Here is a 21,414-nt window from a genome sequence, read left to right on the forward strand (position 1 = left end):
TGACTGAAGGAATAAGCACTCCATGCTTTGACATATAAGTCAGCAACGTACCTACTGCAAAAGAAGTAGCCAGTGTGCTGTGGAGGTTTAGGGAGTGCTGTGAACAGTCATTGCGGGTAGAAAGATCAGCAGAAGTCAGAGGATTTCTGTAAAGTGACTGATATTAGAGCTGCAACCTGAAGAGTGACAGTGAGTGAGGCTGGCCAGGATTTGGGGGAAGAACATTTCAGATGAATGAAAGAGTAAAATGAAACTTGGAAACAGAATTCAACAACCTGAAGGACACCAGTGCGGTCACAACACGGAGAGTGACAATGAAGTTAGGAGTGGTGACTGAAGATCAGATTCACACTGTGTGGACCCATGTGTGCTGCCTGTCATTCACCTTTTATCCCATGAGCAGTAGAATGCCACTGATGCGCTTCAGGCAAGGAGAGAGAGCTTTGGATTTACACTGGGACCAGCCGCTCTGCAAACCCATCAGGCTGTGCTCCTTTCCAGACTCGGGGAACCCTGTGCCTGGGAAGACCAGAGTTCTTCAGATGGAGAAAGCCTGAAGACTGGTGCCTTGAGAGAGGCAGAGCCAGTGAAAAGGGACCAGGACAACACTTTCTGAAGTTTAAAACATATATTTACCTATGGAAAGTGATACCAATTGTATGTCAAGGGCTCTGGTATTTTCTCACCCTGTTTTATGTATTTTTTAAGAACAAAATGTATAACCTCACACATTAACAGAACAAAAATGAAACACTGTAAAAGCTTTCACATAAAATGGAAATTACTTATAAATAATAACATGAAGAGTTAATAAATTATTGGGACTGTTGAAATTAAAGTTTTGGGAATAGTATCTTCATTGAAATTTGGCATTCTGTGACATGTGTTTTCCCTAATTCAAGCAACTTTATTTACAATAAAACAACAGTACAATGAGTTATACGGAATATTGAATAATCAGAAATAATATCAAAAATTGATAATTTTTTTGTAACTTCAACAAATATTTCTAAGATGACAATATGTAATTAACTAGTGATTTCCTACTGTATTTGTTCTGAAATTCTGTATTTCTTGTACCCTTTTTCTGTTTTTTTTCTTTTTTCTCCTTAAATAATTTTTTTCTTTTTTCTCCTTAAATAAAGTTAAAAAAAAGAAATGGAACAGCTCACTAGCATAAAGTGTAGGTCAGACTTTAAAATAAACTTTCTTGTCATTTGCTGTCTTGAAAGAGTGCTGGCATGGAAAATCTAAATATATTACTCAGAAAGACCAGCACTCAAGAACTACTGGATGTATAATAATCCCTTTTCATTAAAAATAACATTGTATATTTGTGCCCCTAACTTTTAAAATCACATTAGTTGTCATTTTTAGGCCATAGATTATGGAATGTTCTATTTATACCTCAGTACTTATATTTTGTATCTTATCCAAAATAAAAATATAATTAAAAGATATTTTAATTTACAACACATAACAGGATCTTTCCTTCAGACTCTGGATGTGTTTGCATGTTTTATGGAATTAGCAACTGTCAGGTCAGAATACCCAGCTTCTATTCCTGGGTTCTTGTTCTTAGGTTATACATTACATCATCACACCATTTTTCTGCATCCTGATTATTTCATAAATTAAATGAATGTCCCACACTGAGTGTTTCCTAAAGCATCATTGATACAAGAGGGAAAATCAAGCAATACAGAGTTGATATTCTTAAATGTTATACAAAAATGTTGCTTCAAATTTTGTTGGGAAAAAATACAACCAGCATGTCTGACATTAAAACAAGAGTAATTTTAATGCAGATTTTTAAAAGTCAGCTTAATATTAAAGTAAGTAAACAGTGCTACCAATGACACAGGTAGCACACAAATCCAGAAATATTATGAAGATCATCAACAAATTCACAAATTACTCCTGCTAAGGGGCCTTATGGTGAAACTTGTTCCCTGGGCTCAGAGTCTGAGTCACAAAGGGTTTGTACCTCTGAGGAGAAAAGTCCACACAGTGGAGGGCTCTGTGGGCAACCAGGCCCAGGAGCAGTATAATGGGCACTGAAGAATGAAACAATGAAGAGCAAAATTTAACTCCATGTAAATTCAGATTCCTCACACACGAGACGGGGCATCAGCCTTCCCTACTGGGAGACAGAGAGTGTAAAGCAGAGCCCTCCCCCTAGAGTAATGAAAGCCCCTCTCTTGGTCACACAGGCTGGACCTGTGTCAAGCAGCTCAGCTGCAGGTTGTGGTGTGGGCCACAGGTGCTGGAGGAGCACAGTGCCGCAAGGCACAGAAGTATGTGGCTGAGTCACCAAGCTGGGGGCTAGGGAGGTTCAGAACACTGTATAACTTGCTCTTCCCAATCTGATCTTTAAAGTGTCTGTCCATCTGCTCTTCCTGACCAGATTGAATGGAGGTCAAAGACACAAGCTCCTTCCCAGGGTTCTGTCGGAACCAGTGGAAGTTGAGGCGGGTTCTCTCCCCAGTAGTGCAGTTCAGAATGGCGAGTGTTCCCTCCTGGACACTCAGGAAGGAAGAACTCTGCTCCCGCACATGCAGGCTGCTCACCCCTGTTTAAAGGGAGAAACACACACGTAGTCATTCAGTGATGCTGACTAGTTTTTAAGATATAGTCTTTTCACTGTCCCCACCAACTATCACAGATGCTCGAATAGCCCTTAAAACTTTCAGTCTTATAGGAAGGATTTTTTGAGTATGTTTTTTTCATTGACATTTCCCAAGTGCACCAAACTCATAGCATAGGATCCAAGAGGAAGTCATGAATGAAACTCTCAAGAGTCTCTCCATTTTTCATTCATCACATTCACTGAGAACATAGATCACTGTCTGAGAGCCCTCAAACATGAGAAAACCCAATAGCTTGTATCCCTGGAACTGAGAATCTCCCCAGCCAACCAGCAACTAGATCCACCAGATCACACTATTGGTTTCCTCTCCACAGAAGTAACAAAGAAAGGACCATGTCATGACCAGAAGCAGTGTACTGAAGGACAAAGCTATGTACTGGTATAAAAATACACACACAGAGACACACACACACACACACACACACACACACACACACACACACCACCCGAACAGAAGAGCTAGGAACAAACCCATGCAACTTCAGCCATTCTGATTGTTAATAAAGAAATCAAAAACAAATGTAAGAGGAAAGGCAGCTTCTTCAACCAGCAGTGCTGGGAAACATGTCATGCACAAATAGAAGACTGCAGTTAGAAGCCTCTCTCACACTTAGTAAAACAACAACAAAAAATCATTCAAATAGGTTTAAAATATCTATATAAACCCCAAACTGTGACACCATTATATGAAAACAGAAGAAATGTTTAAAACTTTGGCATAGCCAAATATCTTCTGTGAAGGACTCTAGTAGTGCCAGGAATATCACTAGGAATTGAAAAGAACGATTACTTCAAATTTAAAAGTTTAGGCACTGAAAGAAAACAGTGAAGTAAAGAGAATAAGAGAAAGTCTTTGCCAGTAACTCATTTTAGAGTTGATTAATATCCAGAGTATTTAAGGAACTAAAAGCAAATCATCAATAGAACAAGTAAATCAATCAAAACAGGCAAGTGAGCTGAATGCACAATTCTCAAATTAAAAGATATAAATGGTTTGATAAATATGAGAAAAATGTTCAACATTTTTAGTCATCAGGGAAACACATGTCAAATCAGACCCACAAGCTTTCAAGACCATGTGTCATCGCTCACTGAGTTAGGCAAGGTACAAATAAAGGGCAGGTCAGGATGGATGAAAGGAACCAGGACAGATCTCTTCCAAAGGAAAGGGGTCAAGGGGGTGGAAAGGAGGGGAGAGGGGATGGGAAGGGGAAGTAAGAAGGATTAAACTGTGCCAGGTACTGGAGCCTAACATCCTCAATAAGTGTAAAACACTGACTGTCATAAGTGTGAGTTAGAAATAATTACTAACAGAATGACAATGGGCGAGGAAGGGGATTAATAAGAAGAAACAGTTTGTGTTTTATACAGGTACCTACACCCCAAGATGAATGGACACTTTAAGTACTGCAAACACACATTCATAAAATAAAAAGAAACTTTAAAGTACAGAGACTTGACCTCACCCCAAGGCCCATTATAAAAAACAAAACTTAATATGCTGGCAAGGATCAGGGGGAAAAGAATCCTTATATACTGTTTATGGAAATGTAAATTAGCATGCATTATGTAAATCAGCCTGAAGATTTGTTAAAAAATCAAAATGGACCTAACATATTACCCAGGTACACGCTTCTTAATATATATTCTTTGGTACATAGCCAAAGAAGTCAATGTCACCATTTTATAAAGACACCTTCATATCAGTGTTTACCTTGGCACAGTTCACAATGGCCATGATAAAGAATGAGTCTGGATTCCTGCCAATGAATAAACAGTGTGTGTGTGTGTGTGTGTGTGTGTGTGTGTACATGTGTGTGTGTGTTTGTGTATATGCATAATGGAAAGTTATTCAATGATAAAATCAAAATCATCCTTTTCAGGAAAATGGATGAAATTCATGATCTGGCAAAATATGTCAGATTAAAATGGAATCTATTTTTTGAAAGACGTGAGAGTGGGAAGTGCACTATCAGGAAAGAGGAAGAGCAGTAGTGATTGGGAAATGGAAGAGATTGATTGGCAGATAGACAATCAAATCATATTTTATGTGCATATAGGAAAAGTTACAATAAGCCCATTACTGTGCACAACAAATGAGGTAACAGTAATGAAATCTATTTGTTCTATGCTTGTTGAATTATAAATATTGGTTAAATTCATAGTATTTTGTCTTGTTCCTCAAATTTCAAGCTTCTCAAGATAGCATATCCAGTGTAAAACCAATATTTTGTATTGCCTGAACCAGAGCTCCTGGTGTAGGACATTTTACATATGACCTTCATTATCATTCTGAATATGTATTCGTTGTCTTTTTTACTTACTAAACAGATAACCAACATAAGGATGAATCTTTCTTTCTGAACAAAAGAGATTTCTCAATTTTGTAGTATTTTATAAGTTTCTATACAGCTTGCTTTTACCAGCTAAAACATATTGACTATTGCAAGCGGGCAGAATTTCACATGCATTAATTAATTTAATACCCACTACAACTGGAATCAGAGAAGTTGGTGAACTAAGTTCACACAGATAGAGCCATTCAAGATCAGATTCCAGTGCTGGCCATCTGGCCCCAAGTCCTTGCTCCCAGTTTCTTCTTTCCACTTCCCATTTTCACTGCATGAACACATGATAAATAGTGACATTTTCCATAGGTGATAGTTGATGGGTTTGGGTTGACATTTGCCATAGGTGATAGGTGATAGGTTTTTAGGCTTTGATTGTTTAGGAAAACTAAATCTCAGAGAGATGTGTTTATTAAGCATCCTTTTAAAGTCTCTTTATAAAGTTTGACCTACAATGCTGGCTAAATAAACTACTAATATGTTTGCAAAGCTGAAATATTTATTTACACAAATATTCTAACTTTTATAAAATTTTGAAAGAAGTCTAACTCTCCTGACATAATGCAATGATTGTTGTCTTAACTTTCTATAAAAGTAGCTGAATTGTTTAATCAACTTACTAAATACAGGGTATAAATGATGCCCTGTGTAGGGTTTATAGTTACATAACCAGCAAGAGCTGAGGCTTTTTTATTTTTATTTAAAGAGGAAAAAAAATAGAAAAAGAAAAAAGAAAAAAATGTAAAAAGTAATACAGAATTTCAAAATAATAAACAGTAAGAATCACTAGTTAATAGATTACATATTGTCATCTTAGAAATAGTTGTTCAAGTTACAAAATTAAAGCATACAAAGTGGATATTCAAACAGTGAGACTGCAAACAGTTCTGTTCAGTGATCCCACAAAAACTCAGTATCTATATTATATACTTAAATATGCATAAACTTATATCCTTTAGAGCAATTTATTTTCCTCTCTTTTTTACAATAACAATTACACATTTGGGTTTTATTACTCCCATAGTTCTTACTAATTTTTAAGACAATAAAACCAAATGGGACAAAACAAAACAGAGTCAGTCAAATCAAAAGGATAGACATAGTACATGATGTAAAAACAGAGTACAAGGTGATCAACAATGGTTAACTGTAATGCCTCTTGCCTTAAGAAGAATCACCTATATCATCTGATATAATAAAATTGAACAAAACAGTGCAGAATAAAACCAATAAAACCTAAACTTTGAAGACATTACTGGACTTCAAAAGAAGATAATAGTTAAACCAGAATGGGAATCATAGTGAATCTTATTGTCTTCAAAGTAGTTGCCTATACCCTCAAACTTGATTCTATCAAACAAAACTGAATAGAGTAAAATCAGTCAAAACAAGATGGTGGGAGCAATACAGGGCTTCAATTCAATTTAATAGGAAATCAAAATGGTTACTATAATATATCCTGCTATTTTTTAATTTATTTGTCCTTTAATTAAAAATAAAAATAAATAAATAAAAAAGGAGATTGAGATAAAAGAGGACATAACAAAACATCACAGGTCAGAACAGAACAATTTAAGCAACATAGATACCACAATATAATCTGCCATACCAGTCGTTACCATAGTGTCTCTTTATTTGAACTTATTTGAGTGTAACTTCATATATTATAGCATTGAATATATCAAGACAGTGTAAAACCATTCAAGAAAATGAAAGTATTACAGGGTATTTAGAACCAACTAACAGAAAATAAAAAATGGTTTTTATATTGTCTTCTTGTCTATGAAAGTTTGTTTGTACTATCACATATAATAAAATCCAATAAGATACAACATGATAAGACCATTGTAGACAGAAGAACAAAAGATTGATGGGACTTCAAATCAAGATGATATTAAATCAGCACTAGCTATTATGATGTCTTGTTTTCTTCGGAATAGCTGTTCAAACCATCACAGACGATACAATCAAACAAATCAGAATAAAACCATTTCAATTAATGAATGAAAACATTATAAGTCTTCAAAGCCATATAATGGGGAATCGTGTTTATCACATACTTTTTTGTATTGTTATCATTTCTTACGCTAAGGAAACTATTCGATATTCATTGATGTGAATTTGATTTTTTTCACTTATGAGTATGGTCTCAAGCTACACCCTCATTTATTTATAAATATCTCAATGTGATCAATCTTTATAGCTCAGTAGTATTCCATTGTATAAAAATACCACACCTTTTTTATCTATTCCTCAGTTGATGGACACTTAGGTTGTTTACAAGATCTGGCTATTTCAAGTTGTGTTGCTATAAACATGGATACACATCTATAACTGTGGTATGATGCTTTCAGTTCTTCTGGGACTATGCCTAGAAGTGGAATAGCTGGAAAAAATGGGATTTCCAATCCCAGCATTTTGAGGAATCTCCAGACTGACCTCTACAATGATTGCACCAGTCTACAACAACAGTGCAGGAGAGTTCCTTTTTTGACACAGCCTCTCCAGCATTTATTGGTGGTGGTTTTCTTGATCCTGGTCATTCTTTCAGGAGTGAGATGGAATCTCAGTGTGATTTTAATTTGCATTTCTCTAGTGACTAATGATGATGAACATTTTTTCATGTATTTATTTGCCATTTGTATTTCTTCATCTGAGAAGTGAGTATTCATCTCAGATGCCTATTTTTAGATTGGATTTTGAATTTTGGGGTTCTTATTTTTTTAATTCTTTATATGTTTTAGACAGAAGTACTTTGTCTGAGGGACAGTTCACTGAGATTTTTTCCCAGTTTATGGGTTTTCTTCCCACTATGCTAGAGATTTCTTTTGACATGCAGAAACTTTTTAATGAGAGGGGATCTCAGTTATTGATTCTGGGAAGTATATTCTGTGCAGTTTGATTCCTGTTCATGAATTCTCTACCTACCCCTATGTCTTCAAGATTTTTACCCTACTTGTTTTCCAATAGATTTAGTGTTTCTGCTTTAATATTCAGATCTTTGATCCATTTAGATTTCAATTTAGTACATCGTGATAGGCATGGGTCTAGTTTTAGTTTTTGGCATATGGAGAGCCAGTTTTTCCAACACCATTTACTAAAGAGACTGTTCTTCTTCCAGTGAACATGTTTGGCCTCTTTATCAAAGATAAGATGGTTGATTGTGTTTGTAGTTGTGGTTGTATCTTCTAATCTGTTCCATTGATCTTCAGCTCTATTTTGATTCCAGTACCATGTTGATTTTACTACAGTTGCTTTGTAGTACAACTTCAAGTCAGGGATTTTGATGCCTCCTGCCTTGCCTTTGATGCTTAGAACTGTCTTTGCTATTCTAGGTCTCTTCTCGCTCCAGATGAATGTTAGAAGTGATTTCTCTAAGTTTATGAGGTATTTTCATAGTATTTTTATTGGGATTGCATTGAATCTGTATAAGAGTTTTGGAACAATTGTGAAAATGTTCATTTGCACAATATTTTTTCTTCCTATCCATGAGCAAGTGATGTCTTTCCACTTTCTGAGATCTTTTTAATTTATTTTTTTCAGTGTATTATAATTTTCCCTCTGTAGGTCTTTCACTTCTTTCATGAGAATAATTCCTAAATATTTCATTGTTTTGGTTGTTCATGTGAAGGGTGTGACTTCTCTTATTTCTCTGTCACCGATTCTGTTGTTAGTGTATAGTGATGCTATTGATTTTTGAGTATTGATTTTGTATCCAGCTACATTGCTGAATTTATTTATTATATCTAAGAGTCTTTCAATGGAGTTTTAGGTGTCTTCTATGTAGAGTATCGTGCCATCTGCAAATATTGATAATTAAACTATTTTCCTGTCTTTATCCCTTTTATATTTCTCTCTTGTCTAGTTGCTCTGCCTAGTATTTCCAATACTATATTAAATAAGTAGCGGGGATTTCTTGTTGCTGATTTTAAAGTAAAGGTCTTCAGTTTTTCGCCATTTAGTATGATACTGGCTGTTGGTTTGTTATAGATGGCCTTTATTACATTGAGGTAAAGACCATCTATGCCAATTTTCTGTAACATTCTTATCATAAATGAATGTTGGACCTTATCAAGAGCTTTTCTGCATCTATAGAAATGATCATGTGATTCTTACTTTTGGTTTTATTGATATGATGGATTGCATTTATTGATTCACATACATGTTGAACCATCCCTGCATGCCTGGGATGAATCCCACTTTCTCATGGTTTATAATCTTCTTGATAATTTGCTGCATCCTATTTGCCAATTTTTTATTGAGGATTTTTGTATCTGTAAATAGGAAGACTGGCCTATAGTTCTTTATTTCAGTTGAGTCTTTCTCAGGTTTTGGTACTAGAGTAATATTTGCTTTCAGGAATTAGGAAGGATTGCTTCCCTTTCAATTTCATTGAAGAGTTTGAGGAGTGCCGGCATTAGGTCTTCTTTGTATTTCTTGTAGAATTCTGCATGAATCTATTTGGGCCTGGGCTCTTCTTTGTAAGTAAGGAATTAATTATGTTTTCAATTTCATTAATAGAGATTGGGTTATTCATCACTTTTACATCTTCTTGACCTAGCTTTGGTGTTTCATATGTTTCTAGGAATCTGTCTATTTATCTATGTTATCAAACCTATGAGAATAGAGGTTTTTGAAATAGGTGTTGATGATCTTCAGTATTTGTATAGAGTCTGTAGTGATTTCACACCTTTTTCATTCGTATTGCATGATTTTGAGCTTTTTCTTCCCTGTTTAAAATAAGGTTGGCTAGGGGCTTATCAATTTTATTTATTCTTTCAAAGAACCAGCTCTTTGATTCATTAATTCTTTGGATTGTTTTCTTAGTCTCTATTGCATTAATTTCTGATCTGATTTTTATAATTCCCTCTCTTCTTTAGGAATTGGGCTTGACTTGCTCTTCTTTTTCTAGATGTTTGATGTATAACATGAGGATATTTATTTGTATTCGTTCTGTATTCCTGATGTGGGAACTCAGTGCAATAAAATTTCTTCTGAGGACAGCTTTCATTGAATCCTACAGATTCCGGTAAGTTGTATTTGTATTTTCATTTGCTTGTCAGTATTGTTTAACTTCTTTAATTTTCCCTGTGACCCACTGATTACTCAAGACTGCGTTATTCAGTTTCTATGTGTTTGTGGAATGTTTGCAGTATCTTTTATCATTAATTTCTAATTTCAAAACGCTATGATCCGATAACATGCGAGGGATAATTTCAACTCTTTTGCATTTATTTAAATATTTTCTGTGGGCTAATATATGGCATATTTTAGAGAATGACTCGTGTACTGCTGAGAAGAATGTGTATTCTGATGTTGTTGGGTGGAACATTCTGTGTATGTCTATTTGTTCACAGGTGTGATTCGGTTCTGTAATTCTTTTCTGATTTTCTGTCTGATTGATCTGTCCTTTGGTGCCAGTGGTGTGTTAAGGTCTCCTGTTACAATTGTGTTACTGATAATTTGATTTTTCATATCTGTTAATACTTGTTTTTTATAACTGGGTGCTCTGGAATTTGGTGCATATATATTTAAGATAGTTCTCTCTTCCTCTTGGAGTTTTCACCTAAAGAGTATATAGTGACCTTCTTTATCTCTTCCGATCATTATTGGTTTAAAGTTCACAGTGTCTGCAAATAGAATGGCTACTCCTGCTATTTTTGGTGGGTGGGGGGGGGGTTCCTGTTGTGTGAAGTGTTGTTTTCCATCCTTTGACTCTCAGTCTGTGAGTATCCTTTTGGGTTAGATATGTTTCTTGTAGACAGCATATGGTTGGATGTTGTTTCTTGATCCATTTTGCCAGTTTGTTTCTTTTAATTGGTGCATTGAGACCATTTACATTAATGGTTATAACTGTGATATGTTGGTTTATTTTTGATATGTTGTCTTTCTGCCGTTGCATCTTTATCTTTCTGTTATGTTTAATTGTCTGCTTTGCTTATTGGTTTTTTCCTAAGTGTATCTGAACTGTCTTTCAGTATTCTTTGCAGAGTTGGCTTGCTGATCATGAAGTTCTTCAGCTGTCCTTTGTCATGGAAGTATCTTATATCTCCTTCCATTTTGAAAGACAGTTTTGCAGGGTATACCATTCTTTTTGAAATCATTTTCCTTTCGGATCTGAAATACTTTACTCCATTATTTTCTTGACTTCAATCTTAGTGTTGAGAAATCTGCTGGATCTGACAGGTTTCCCTTTATAGGTGAATTTTTTTCTCTCTCTCTAACAGCTTTTAGTATTCTGTTCTTATGTTGGATTTCTGGGATGGTGATTATTTTATGTCTGGATATAGTTTTATTTTGGTTATGGCTATTTGGAGTTCTATACACTTCACTAATCTGTATGTTAGTTTCCATTCTCACGAATGGGAAATTTTCAGCTATAACTTCTGTAAATAGCCTCTTGATACCATTTGTGTTGTCCCCTTCTTTTACATTTAACCCTATCAATCTCATGTTGTTTTTCTTTGCATCATCCTTCATCTGTTGAATTGTTATTTCTTGATTCCTTGTTATTTTTAAAAGATCTTTCCTTTCCTGTTCACTCACTACAATCTTGTCTTCGAGGTCTGAAATTCTATCTTCACTTTCGTTGAGGTGGTTTTGGCAACTTTCAATGGAATTTTTGATATCTCTTTGAATCTGCTCCATGTATTCTGATTGTTTCTTATGTTGTTCATCCAGGGATTCTATCTTTTTGCATTGCTCCTCTAATTTTTAACTTTGTCTTCTGTAGATGTAGTCAGCATTTCTTTCATTACTTTTATCACTTCTTATTTTGCCTTGGGACATTATTTCTAATTTTAGTCCCTTTATAACTTCTTGGAGTTGCTTTTTATTTCAGTTGCTATCATTTCAGGTATTTCAGGTATATGGCTTACATTTTCTACTATGTAAATGTTTCCTAGATTTTCTTGGTATGGGCTGGAGGTTAGAGATTGCATTTTGGTCTTTCATCTTGTCATTTTCCTATATTTCTTTTCAGCTGTAATTGGACAGTATTCCTTTGCTCATGTTCACCTCAAAATATATTTAGAAACAAAGTTTTCAATGTGAGATAAATCAAGTATCTTCTATTTAAAGAAGTTCCTTCAATTGCACTGTTGCAGAAAGCAGACCAAAAGGAAAAACAGCACCAGAAGATGTGGGAGACAGTTTGTTACCTTGAGGGCTCCTGACCAGGATTTGTCTACAACAGTCAGAGCCCTGCCTAGCAGGGCATGGGGCTTTTAAAGGGAAAGTAAGCCAGAACGTAAGCAGGTAGTATAAAGGCAAATTCATCCAGAGACCCCAGATTCAGGCCTCTGGCCTGGTCCCTAATCCTTAGTACCCTGAGGGAAAGGGTAGATCAATACCCTCTGTCCTTGTGAGTTTCCAGCAGAGGATGGGATAAAATCTGAGGGAAAGAATACCAAAGACATACTGATTAGAGCTGTCTTTGTTCTGAATATCAACTGCTTTGACTCCTCCTGTCAAAGCAAACATAGATAATTCACTCACATAAGAAAATTACCATTTGCTCTAATCGTGTATTCTCCTCTATGACTGATTACAGGGAAATCAGAGGATTTGGTGTCTTAATATTTCAAGAATTTTTAATATCTTATATACTAATTAATGTGCAGGACATCTATGCATGGGTAGAAAAAGAAATCATCTGTAGGACACCTAAAGTTTTCAAACCTAAAGCTAACTGAGGAAAACCTAAAACAATCGCTTTCAGCACACTCACAAGAGAAAAATGAAATGTTTTCAGTGCCATTAACCGTATTCCCATGTCCTATTTTGAAAAGCCTTGCTAAGCTCTTCAAAGAAAGCAACTAACAGACTCTCACAGCCCTGATAGACACCTGATTGAACCCGAAAAGCATCCAGAGTCAAAAATCCAGAGTTCTTGGAGTCATGCATCCCACCACCCAGAGCTGAGTTCCTCTTGCTGAGTGAGGTGGGAGGACATGGTCTAGGGCACCTGATTATTCTTCCCAGCAAAGCTGCTGTGGATGCTCTGGTGCCCTGCATCCAGAGCACATCCCCACTGATGACCCGGTATGGAGTGACTGACAGAGGAGGTGTCCACACTTGCTGTGCTGTCCTCAGAGACTCCCAAGCCTGAGGAGAAGAAGGTGCTCTGGCAAGGGAAGCTGATGGACCTATGGCCAGTGAGATGACAGCTTGATTGTGGTGCATCCTCCACAGTTGCACAGGAAGGACTGGAAATTAAATTTTCAGCTACACTGTACTGGAGAAAAGCATTTCTCTTCCCTCTAGTGTGTGAATGTACACACAGCTGCTTAAAGTTGTTTTTCCTATGTCAGTTTACATTTTCAACAAATAGTCATTTATGCAGTTCTGCTATAACAGAAGTTCATCCTCTTAATTTGTTCAGTCTACAAGACTTGAAATGTAAGTCAGGACAGACAGCAGTGTCTGGTGGCTGGACATACGTGGATTTGCGCTGAGCTCTAGAATTGAAAGCAATTTTGAAGCATTAGCATTCAGTGTTCTCCAGATACATCACAGTGAACATTCAAAGGCTTAGTTTCATTTATTCATGAGCTATCAACTGACTGAGCCTTGAAAATGAACTTTTCAATAATTGATATTCTGTCTTTCTCAATGGAAATCTGCCTTTCACTTATAAACTTATTTTATCTAATTCTCCAGCTATATTTAAAGTTTTGTAACTATCCCAAAAAGGGACTTTACAATTAAATTTTGCAAATGACTGTTCACATGCACATGTAAGAAATTCTTGCACTTAAATGTTTTTTCTGGAACAGCAACTTTTGAAGATTCTGGACCAGGCATTGTGTTACCTTAGAGTGACTGTCTGCTAGTGTCAGGCTAGCAGGGCAGCCTGAGCAGAAACACCTCGAGAGGACCGGCAGTGGAAGGAGACAGAAGAGTCGTGTGACCCTAAAGAGGTGACTTAACATGAAGCCCAGCCAAGTGGATCAAATAGGTTTCTCTCCAGAACACGCCTTCAAGGGATTAGAACAACCCTTGGGGAAGAGCTAAGTACCTGTCAAAGGCAGTAAATTTATCAGATATGAGATAAGATAGAAGACATAAAGATAGGTGGAAAAGAGACAAGGAAAATCATAATTTTTAAAAATTGTACTTCTAAGAAGACTTCCATTTCCAAGACATGGTCAGAATTACCCAAAGTTACCTAGATTGGCATTTCCTTGGTTAATTCATGCCTCATTCCTTCCAGACCCATGATCCCCAATACGCCTTAGGAATACAGTAAATCCATTAAAAGAGTTAGGCTGAGAAAATAAAGACTAGAATTCTGATGTTAAGATAAACAAACAGATTGAGATAATATAAACAATGTTTAAAATACCTATCTAAAAAAAATCTTTCAACTGTAAAATGAGTCATTGAGCTCTTAAGGTGTTGGCCATCTTTTCCATACATTTCCACCTCAAGAGAAACATAAATGTTCCCAGTCCCAAAAATAATATCCCTCTCTCTTGAATGCTCATGCTTTATTTATGTGAGAATGTAATTTCAAAATTCTGCCTAAATATCTGTTTATGCCACTTTTTGATATTTCCGGAAAATTGTTTTTCTGTGATGGCAGTCAATAAACCTGCATATTGATTCTATAGCTAGGATGGATTTGAGTTCCACATATCTGCACTGTGAACCTTTTAGGATCCTTTCCAGTGACATTTTCCTTGGCAAAGCCTGATGTACTGGCACCTTGACTTTTTAAACCTATCAAAAATCTTTTCATACTTTTTCCCAGTCCCCAATCTGAAACATATCAACTTTTAGCTTTACCTTTTCAGCTGTTAGAGTTCTAGAAAATCAGTGTTTACACATGAAAGCCCTGGAGATAAGGGGTGCCAGCTCCCTCTAATCAGAAATGGGAGGAAGTGTGGAGCTGTACACAGGACAGTGAGCAGTGACCTCAGCAGGTTTCCTCCAGGCCGCTGTACCCCACTCCAGATCAGATGCAACTAAAACTTGCTCACCAGAGAGACACAAAGAGGGCACATTCAGTGTCTCCAGCAATTGTGGGAAGCCTGGTCCTGAGACCTAGTAGAGAAAACAGGATGACACTTCATTCAGAATTTTCATCCTAATATTTTAAATAAAATGAAGTCTTCTAATCTGCTTGTGTAACCTCTCTCTCTGTCCCTCCCTCCCTCCCCCCACCTCTCCCCACCCCACCCTCCAACTGAAGGGTATGAGCTCATTCTGCCTGACATCATCCCCTTTTGGGGTGACTGGGAATACATCCCAAACTATGCAGGTGCAAAGGACTATCCAAGTGATAACTCACATTATCCTCACGACCTGGCACAGTTTATACTCAAACCAAGAAAGTGGTACTGATTTTCTTTTCCTCTCTCCCCTAAAAACCCGTGTCCCCTCTTGCCCTCTAATACCCAGAGTTTACCCACAAAATGAAGCTCACAGTATCTTTCTGGGGTGTATTTTACAATTCACCAAGTAGATTTCATAGCCTATTATGGTTCTTACTGTTAGTAAAATATTAATGCACTTTGGTATTGCAGTGGGAGCTTGGGAGTCAGAGTATCCTGCTGCTCTCCACCCCAAGTCATCCCATATATTTTATTTATCACTTTCACATCTAGCGTTATAATAATTCAGCAACCAGCTCGTCTTCTTGGGTCCTGTCCCATATAATTACTGCTCTCACAGTTACACAGGCTGGTTGAACAAAGGCTGCTCCTTTTGAGAAAGGTTTCCCTTTAACGTGTGAACACTAGAGGGTAACAAGGAGACTAGTTTGACTGCCTCAAAATACTTTATCTGGACACCAGGTGGCAGAGTTTTAGCCAGAACTGCTTCAGTTCTGGACACACAGGGCTAGAGCTTGATTCTCTGAGAAGAGAAATAGATACAGCTAGGCAAAGATTTCAAAGGGAGGTGACGACTGAATGAGGATAAACAGAAAGCGCAGAGACGAGCCATACAGACACCTGGGGTAAAGAATCTCAGGCAGGGCCGAGACAAGGGACAAAGGTCTAGATTGGCTGGGGATTTAGCTCAGCAGCATAAGCACCTGCCCTGCAAGCAGGCGGTCCTGTGTTCCCTCGCCGGTACCGATCCCCGGTAGAAGAAAAAAGAACAAAAAAAACTGTACAAAAAAAAAAAAAAAGGTCCTGATGGGGGAATGTGCCCACAGTGTCTCAGGACTAGCTTCCCTCCAGCTCCTGCCACTCACCAACACAGTGTGGTAGGAAAGATTTGCAATACGCTCAGCATTCCTGATTGGTTAGTGGGTGGCTTTTAAATGCACTGAGCCTTGGTCAGTTTGTACCTAAGTTTGACAACTATTTTCCCAGCCTCGGGGAGACCCAGTAATATCACCAAAAAATACAGAGACATCAGCAACCCTGCTATGAGGTCCTTGTTTCTTTATAAGCAGAACTCTGCACGCTAGAACCTCCAGGTTCTGGACACGAGCTAACGCTAAGTCAGAGGTGCTCCTCCACACTAGGAAAAGCATTATCTCGTTTCTGAACGTTGTAAATGCAAACAACAAAACCTAGCTCTCCGTGTTTAAATTAGATGTGTCTGAACTGTATAATACTAAGCCTCACATACAGTAACCTAAGCAAACATCAGATTTCAGTTTCTTGGTAAAGTTTTCATTTTCTTCAGTGTTCTGTGTAATATTAGGTGCCTTTAAAGACATTTGCTATTAAGTATTTTAAATCTGAAGGATGTATTTCTCAAAATGTTGACTGATGGTTATTTTTCTACTAATTTTATAATATCTGTGTATATTCTGTGTAAGCCCTTTTTCAGAAATACACATGGCGGAGCTTGGTGTTCCAGTGCATGCCCATAGGCCAGTCTGGTAAGGGGACTGAGGAAGGACAGTGCCTTGAGCAGGAGAATGTGAAGGAAGCCTGGATATCACAGTGACTTCATCTCTTAAAATAATAGTAATTAAGAAAGGAAACACACATTGAAAATACAGTTTTTCATTATCTCACTGGACCTTCCACAAACTTAACCATGACTTTTCTTTCTTTTTTTTTTTTTTTTTGTTTTTTGTTTTTTGTTTTGTTTTCTTTCTTTTTTGAGGCAGAGTCTGGCTAAGTTCTCCCTGACTGGCCTCGAATGCAGTTCCTCAGCCTCACACTCCCCAGCAGCAGAGATCACAGGTATGTCCAATGGACATGGCTTAAAAATGATTTTCACCAAGGAAAATTTTAAATATATGTTATGTTCATAGAGAAACACCTTGAAAGTTTATTTAAATTTAAGAACTTTCAAAACACTTTTTATTATTTGAACTGTGTTACTCCTAAGGAGAACTGAGGCCTTATCCTTAATGTTGTTTCTCAGAACCCACTGTATGAGCTTCCTCTGGGTGTTGCAAAGATTTTATTGCTGTTCTCAAGTGTGATTTGCTTTCACTCACTTGTCTGTGATTCCTGCTGAAACCAGTCACAGATTCACAGAGTTTCTTAGCTGACTTTATGGCATTCATGCAGCACTGCCCCTTGTTGAGCAGCTTATTTTATGGAAAGTCAAGGGCACCTGTGAGCACAGTGAGCAGAGCACTGGGGAGGGAGGGCTGTAAAAGCCAGCTGCAACTGTATGTCCACTTGGAGAGACCTAGATTGCAAAAGTTATGAAATATTACATTGATGTGAACATATTTAGGTACATCCCATAATAACTATGATTTACTCTCTGCTCATTCAACTGCAGATAGAGGCATAAGATGTCTGGTGCAGGCTCATCTCATGTTTCACTGTGTCTCAGCCATTAAGCTACAGAATATCAACAGTAAGCTATAGAATATCAAGTAGAAAGGCACAAATGTCACCACAGATGGGTAAGCAAACTTCATACGCTAACTAGGAGTGGTTAGTTTGTTTACGGCGGACAGAGGAATAGTTGCATCCTATTACTGTAATTGTTCTGCTGTGTTTGTCTGAACTTTTAAGTATTTTTGTAAGAGGTGCTTACCCCAAGATGACAGGGGGTACTTAGGGTAGCTTTGCACTGCCTCCACTTAACTCTCTAGAAACAGATTTCTTAGAGTTTGCTTCACTGTGCTTTGCTGCTCTAAGGTTGGTTATGAAGGAAATGGTGCTGCACGTGCAAGGTGGGTGAGAGGCTGCAGCCAGTCCTTGTGTGCTCAGGACTTAGGTCAGTGCTCCTGAGCTGGTAATGATTTTCTGGCTTATCTTATCGTTGGCACATCTTGGCTTTCCATCACAGGTCCTCCTCCAGCACCTCTATCTGGACCCATGTATGTATATGGCATCACTGCAAATGGCACTGCTTCTCTTGATGGCCACCCACTGACACTGAAGGAGTAGGGTAGAGACTCGTTTTAGTTTGTAGGTTCCACTTGATGTCACAGGTCCCAGTACGTTCTCACAAGTCACATTTCACTCACGTGCTTGTGCTCATCCAAATTTTCTTCCTCAGTGTGAATTTAGTTGGCCGTCAGTCAACTCAGGCTCAATATTGTTATACAAATAATAGCTTCATTGAGGCTCCTTTCCAGGGAAAGTTAGTGAGTGATGTCTCATCCTTATAATTATTCTCATTCAGCATCATTCATGGTGACTCTGCTCCTGTGTACCAAACAGGGAGCTTAAAAATACTAAGGAAATTATGTTGTTGCTGTTTCAGTTCATTAAACCTATATTTGGACTGTGCATATTTTAAAGTAAAACTGACACTTCCATTTATTATGGGGCAAGCATTGAACATGAAACATCTTTAGATATGTTCTGATGATCTACTTTTGATTCAGAAATCCAAGACAGAAAGTACTGCAGAAAAATTGCCCCAGACACCTGTTTCCAAATGAGACGGTAGCAGGTTTTACTTAGAATTTAATCCTCTGATCCAGACCACAGTGAAGAAACTGCCATGCTCCCTTCCTGTCTGGGGTCTGCGGAGCCAGTCTCAGCTGGGCTCCTGCAGCAGTGCCTGTCTCTTAGGGAGCTCCCGAGTTTTTGTTCAGCTTTTACTCTCATTTCAAACACTGTGGGTTCCGTGATAGCACAGAAATACATAGCCGAATCTTCCATTTGTAAGGCTGAAATGGTGAGGATGATGGACTTAGCTGCTCTCTGGAAGCTGACAGAATAGCGACCATTCTTTGCATTGGAATCTGAAGAATACTGACTAATAATAAAAACCATCTCTCCACTGGGAAGTTGCTTGTACCAATCAAGATAATAAAAGTTCCAGGTTGTCTCATAGGAGCAGTACAGGGTAACCATTTCCCCTTCTGGTCTGGATATGGGTGGCTGGACTTGAGTCACTTTCTGGGCCACACTGGATCCTGTGGGAACAATCAGAGACAGCTGATTCCATGATATAATAAATAAAATATTGTGAAAATTAGACTAATTTAGGACCCACAAACAAAAGTGAAGTCATGGTTCCTTGCTTTCTCCCATCCCCCTTTCCTTCCCTGGACTGTGTGAAGCACTCATCTGTGTTTATGCCCTTCATCCCTAACAATCTTGAATATATTTGCACCATCCATACCAGTGCAGATGAAGGCCACGGACACCCACAGCAGGATGGAGAGTGACATGTGTCTTTGTCCCTCTGCACAGTGTGTTTCTTCGGCCTCACACTCGGGCTTCAGGGCCCCTCGGTGCATGTCACTGCACATTTAAGTAATTCTTGAGCTCCTAGGTGACTCCCCCAAACAGGAAATGGGGTTCTCAGGTTCATACACCACAGGGTCTGCACACACATGAGAAACAACTGATCTTCTGTCTACCCTTGTTTCCACTGGAGCTCAGTTAGGAAGTTCTTAGAAATGACGCTGAGAAAAGCAGTTAGTTTGAGAGCTGGAGCTGAAAGGAACTGCAGATTGAGCTGGCTAACGCATGGAGATGCTACTCCATAGATTAGTTTGAGGGACACATTTATAGTGAAATGATCAGGAGCCCCAGACTTTCCTATTAATCATCTGACTTGTCATTAAACTGACAAATGTTTATTCTTCTCCACATAGGTCTTTTCTTTTCTGTAAAAGGAAGTCATGTGCAACACAATTATTCTATCTCCTCTTTCCTTATGGAGCTTTAGTATCTATTCCAATTTTACAGATAATAAAACTGTATCTAAATCATGTGGTAAAATTCCATCCCACAGTCCTTGGAGGTGAAACTCTTTTGGGTTTGTATGTTTTTAAATTATAAGCATAATAAATTCTATTCTTTCAAACCTGGATAATGAGTTTTACTTACTATCTTTTAATACTATAAGTATAATCATACCGATTTCTTGCACAAAACTAATTATACTTCTTAGATCATGTATGTTAGATTTATTCTACCACATTTTCTATACTATTGAGTCCAATATTGATCCAAATTCTTATCTTACTACTAATCTCATGAAGAGAATGCCAGGTCTTTCTGTGATACATGCTATTATCTGTTCTGGAAAGTACACAGAACATGTGAACACTATTGATAATGGTGACTGAGTTTTTGCATCCTACTATGTGATCATGTGAGACCTAGCTGTTTTTCCTTTTCCTTCATTATTTTAATAGATAAATTAAATTAAAGTGACTAAAAGGCAACTAGAAACCAAGAAAAGTGCGTATGAATTATCTAAGATAGTTCCAGTTCTTGATACAGGTTGTAATAACAGATCAATGAATGTTATAAAGAAGTGCTTATAATTATTTTGAGTTTCTCCTCCATTCCACTTCACCTGAGTGGTGACAGGATGCCAATATTCTGGTTTGCAATTATTTGCACCTCAGCAGATGGAGAGTGTGGGTGCACAAAGCACCCTGGGAGCAGGCTGGTAACTGGGTTTTTCTCCTGTTGAGTTGGCTGCTGTGCCCGTCACAGTCCAGGCGCAGAATCCATCAGCAGCAGGGAAGCAGCTGCCTTAGAGATGTGGTTTGGGGGGTGGAATATTGAATGTACCATGAGCGCTGAGTTGGGGAGTCTGTCTGATCACTTTGAAGAAGCCATAAGGAGCCACTGTCCAACCCCTTATGGGAAAAGTCCCTGTTATATATTCATACTTGCTTGCTATGTGACTTTCTTCCCCATTTGATTCTGACTTAATCAATTTTTTCCACAATTATACTCATAATATTATTGGTTCTCCATAGCTCTGTCCCAACTCATGCCCACCTTGTGATTTCCCATTTTCCCCCAGCTTGAACCCACTTCACTCTGTGGTCTAAAAATGTGTCTAAAAATCCCTAGAAAAGGTGGGATCTTGAGAAACACACTTAGGACTCCTTCCGTCACTGTCTTGGATAGAAGCTTTGTTTCTCTCAATGAATATATTCTGCTCTTAATTTCCATTGCTCCTATAATTTATTATTTATAGAGAATATGAACTTGTAGTGGATGTCTAGCAGGCTGGAGTTTCTTTCCCTATATCAATAGGATAGGTCTTAACTGGATTGCC

At 37.7% G+C, this 21,414-nt stretch overlaps 1 protein-coding gene across 1 annotated transcript; it reads right to left on the reverse strand.

The window, feature by feature from the left end:
• Positions 1-2,234: 2,234 nt before the first annotated feature.
• Positions 2,235-19,663, reverse strand: LOC134473363 (uncharacterized). The gene is made up of 4 exons (XM_063237509.1): positions 19,510-19,663; positions 18,984-19,300; positions 14,982-15,045; positions 2,235-2,572 (listed from the first exon to the last, which is right to left on the reverse strand). Exons 1-4 carry the CDS (start codon positions 19,637-19,639, stop codon positions 2,235-2,237), a joined length of 849 nt encoding a protein of 282 aa, XP_063093579.1. The 5' UTR covers positions 19,640-19,663.
• Between the last annotated feature and the right edge of the window lie 1,751 nt (positions 19,664-21,414).

The sequence above is a fragment of the Cavia porcellus genome, unplaced genomic scaffold (assembly GCF_034190915.1).
Source record: "Cavia porcellus strain 051 isolate PalLab524CR breed Dunkin Hartley unplaced genomic scaffold, mCavPor4.1 scaffold_26, whole genome shotgun sequence".
NCBI classification, from domain to species: Eukaryota; Metazoa; Chordata; class Mammalia; order Rodentia; family Caviidae; genus Cavia; species Cavia porcellus.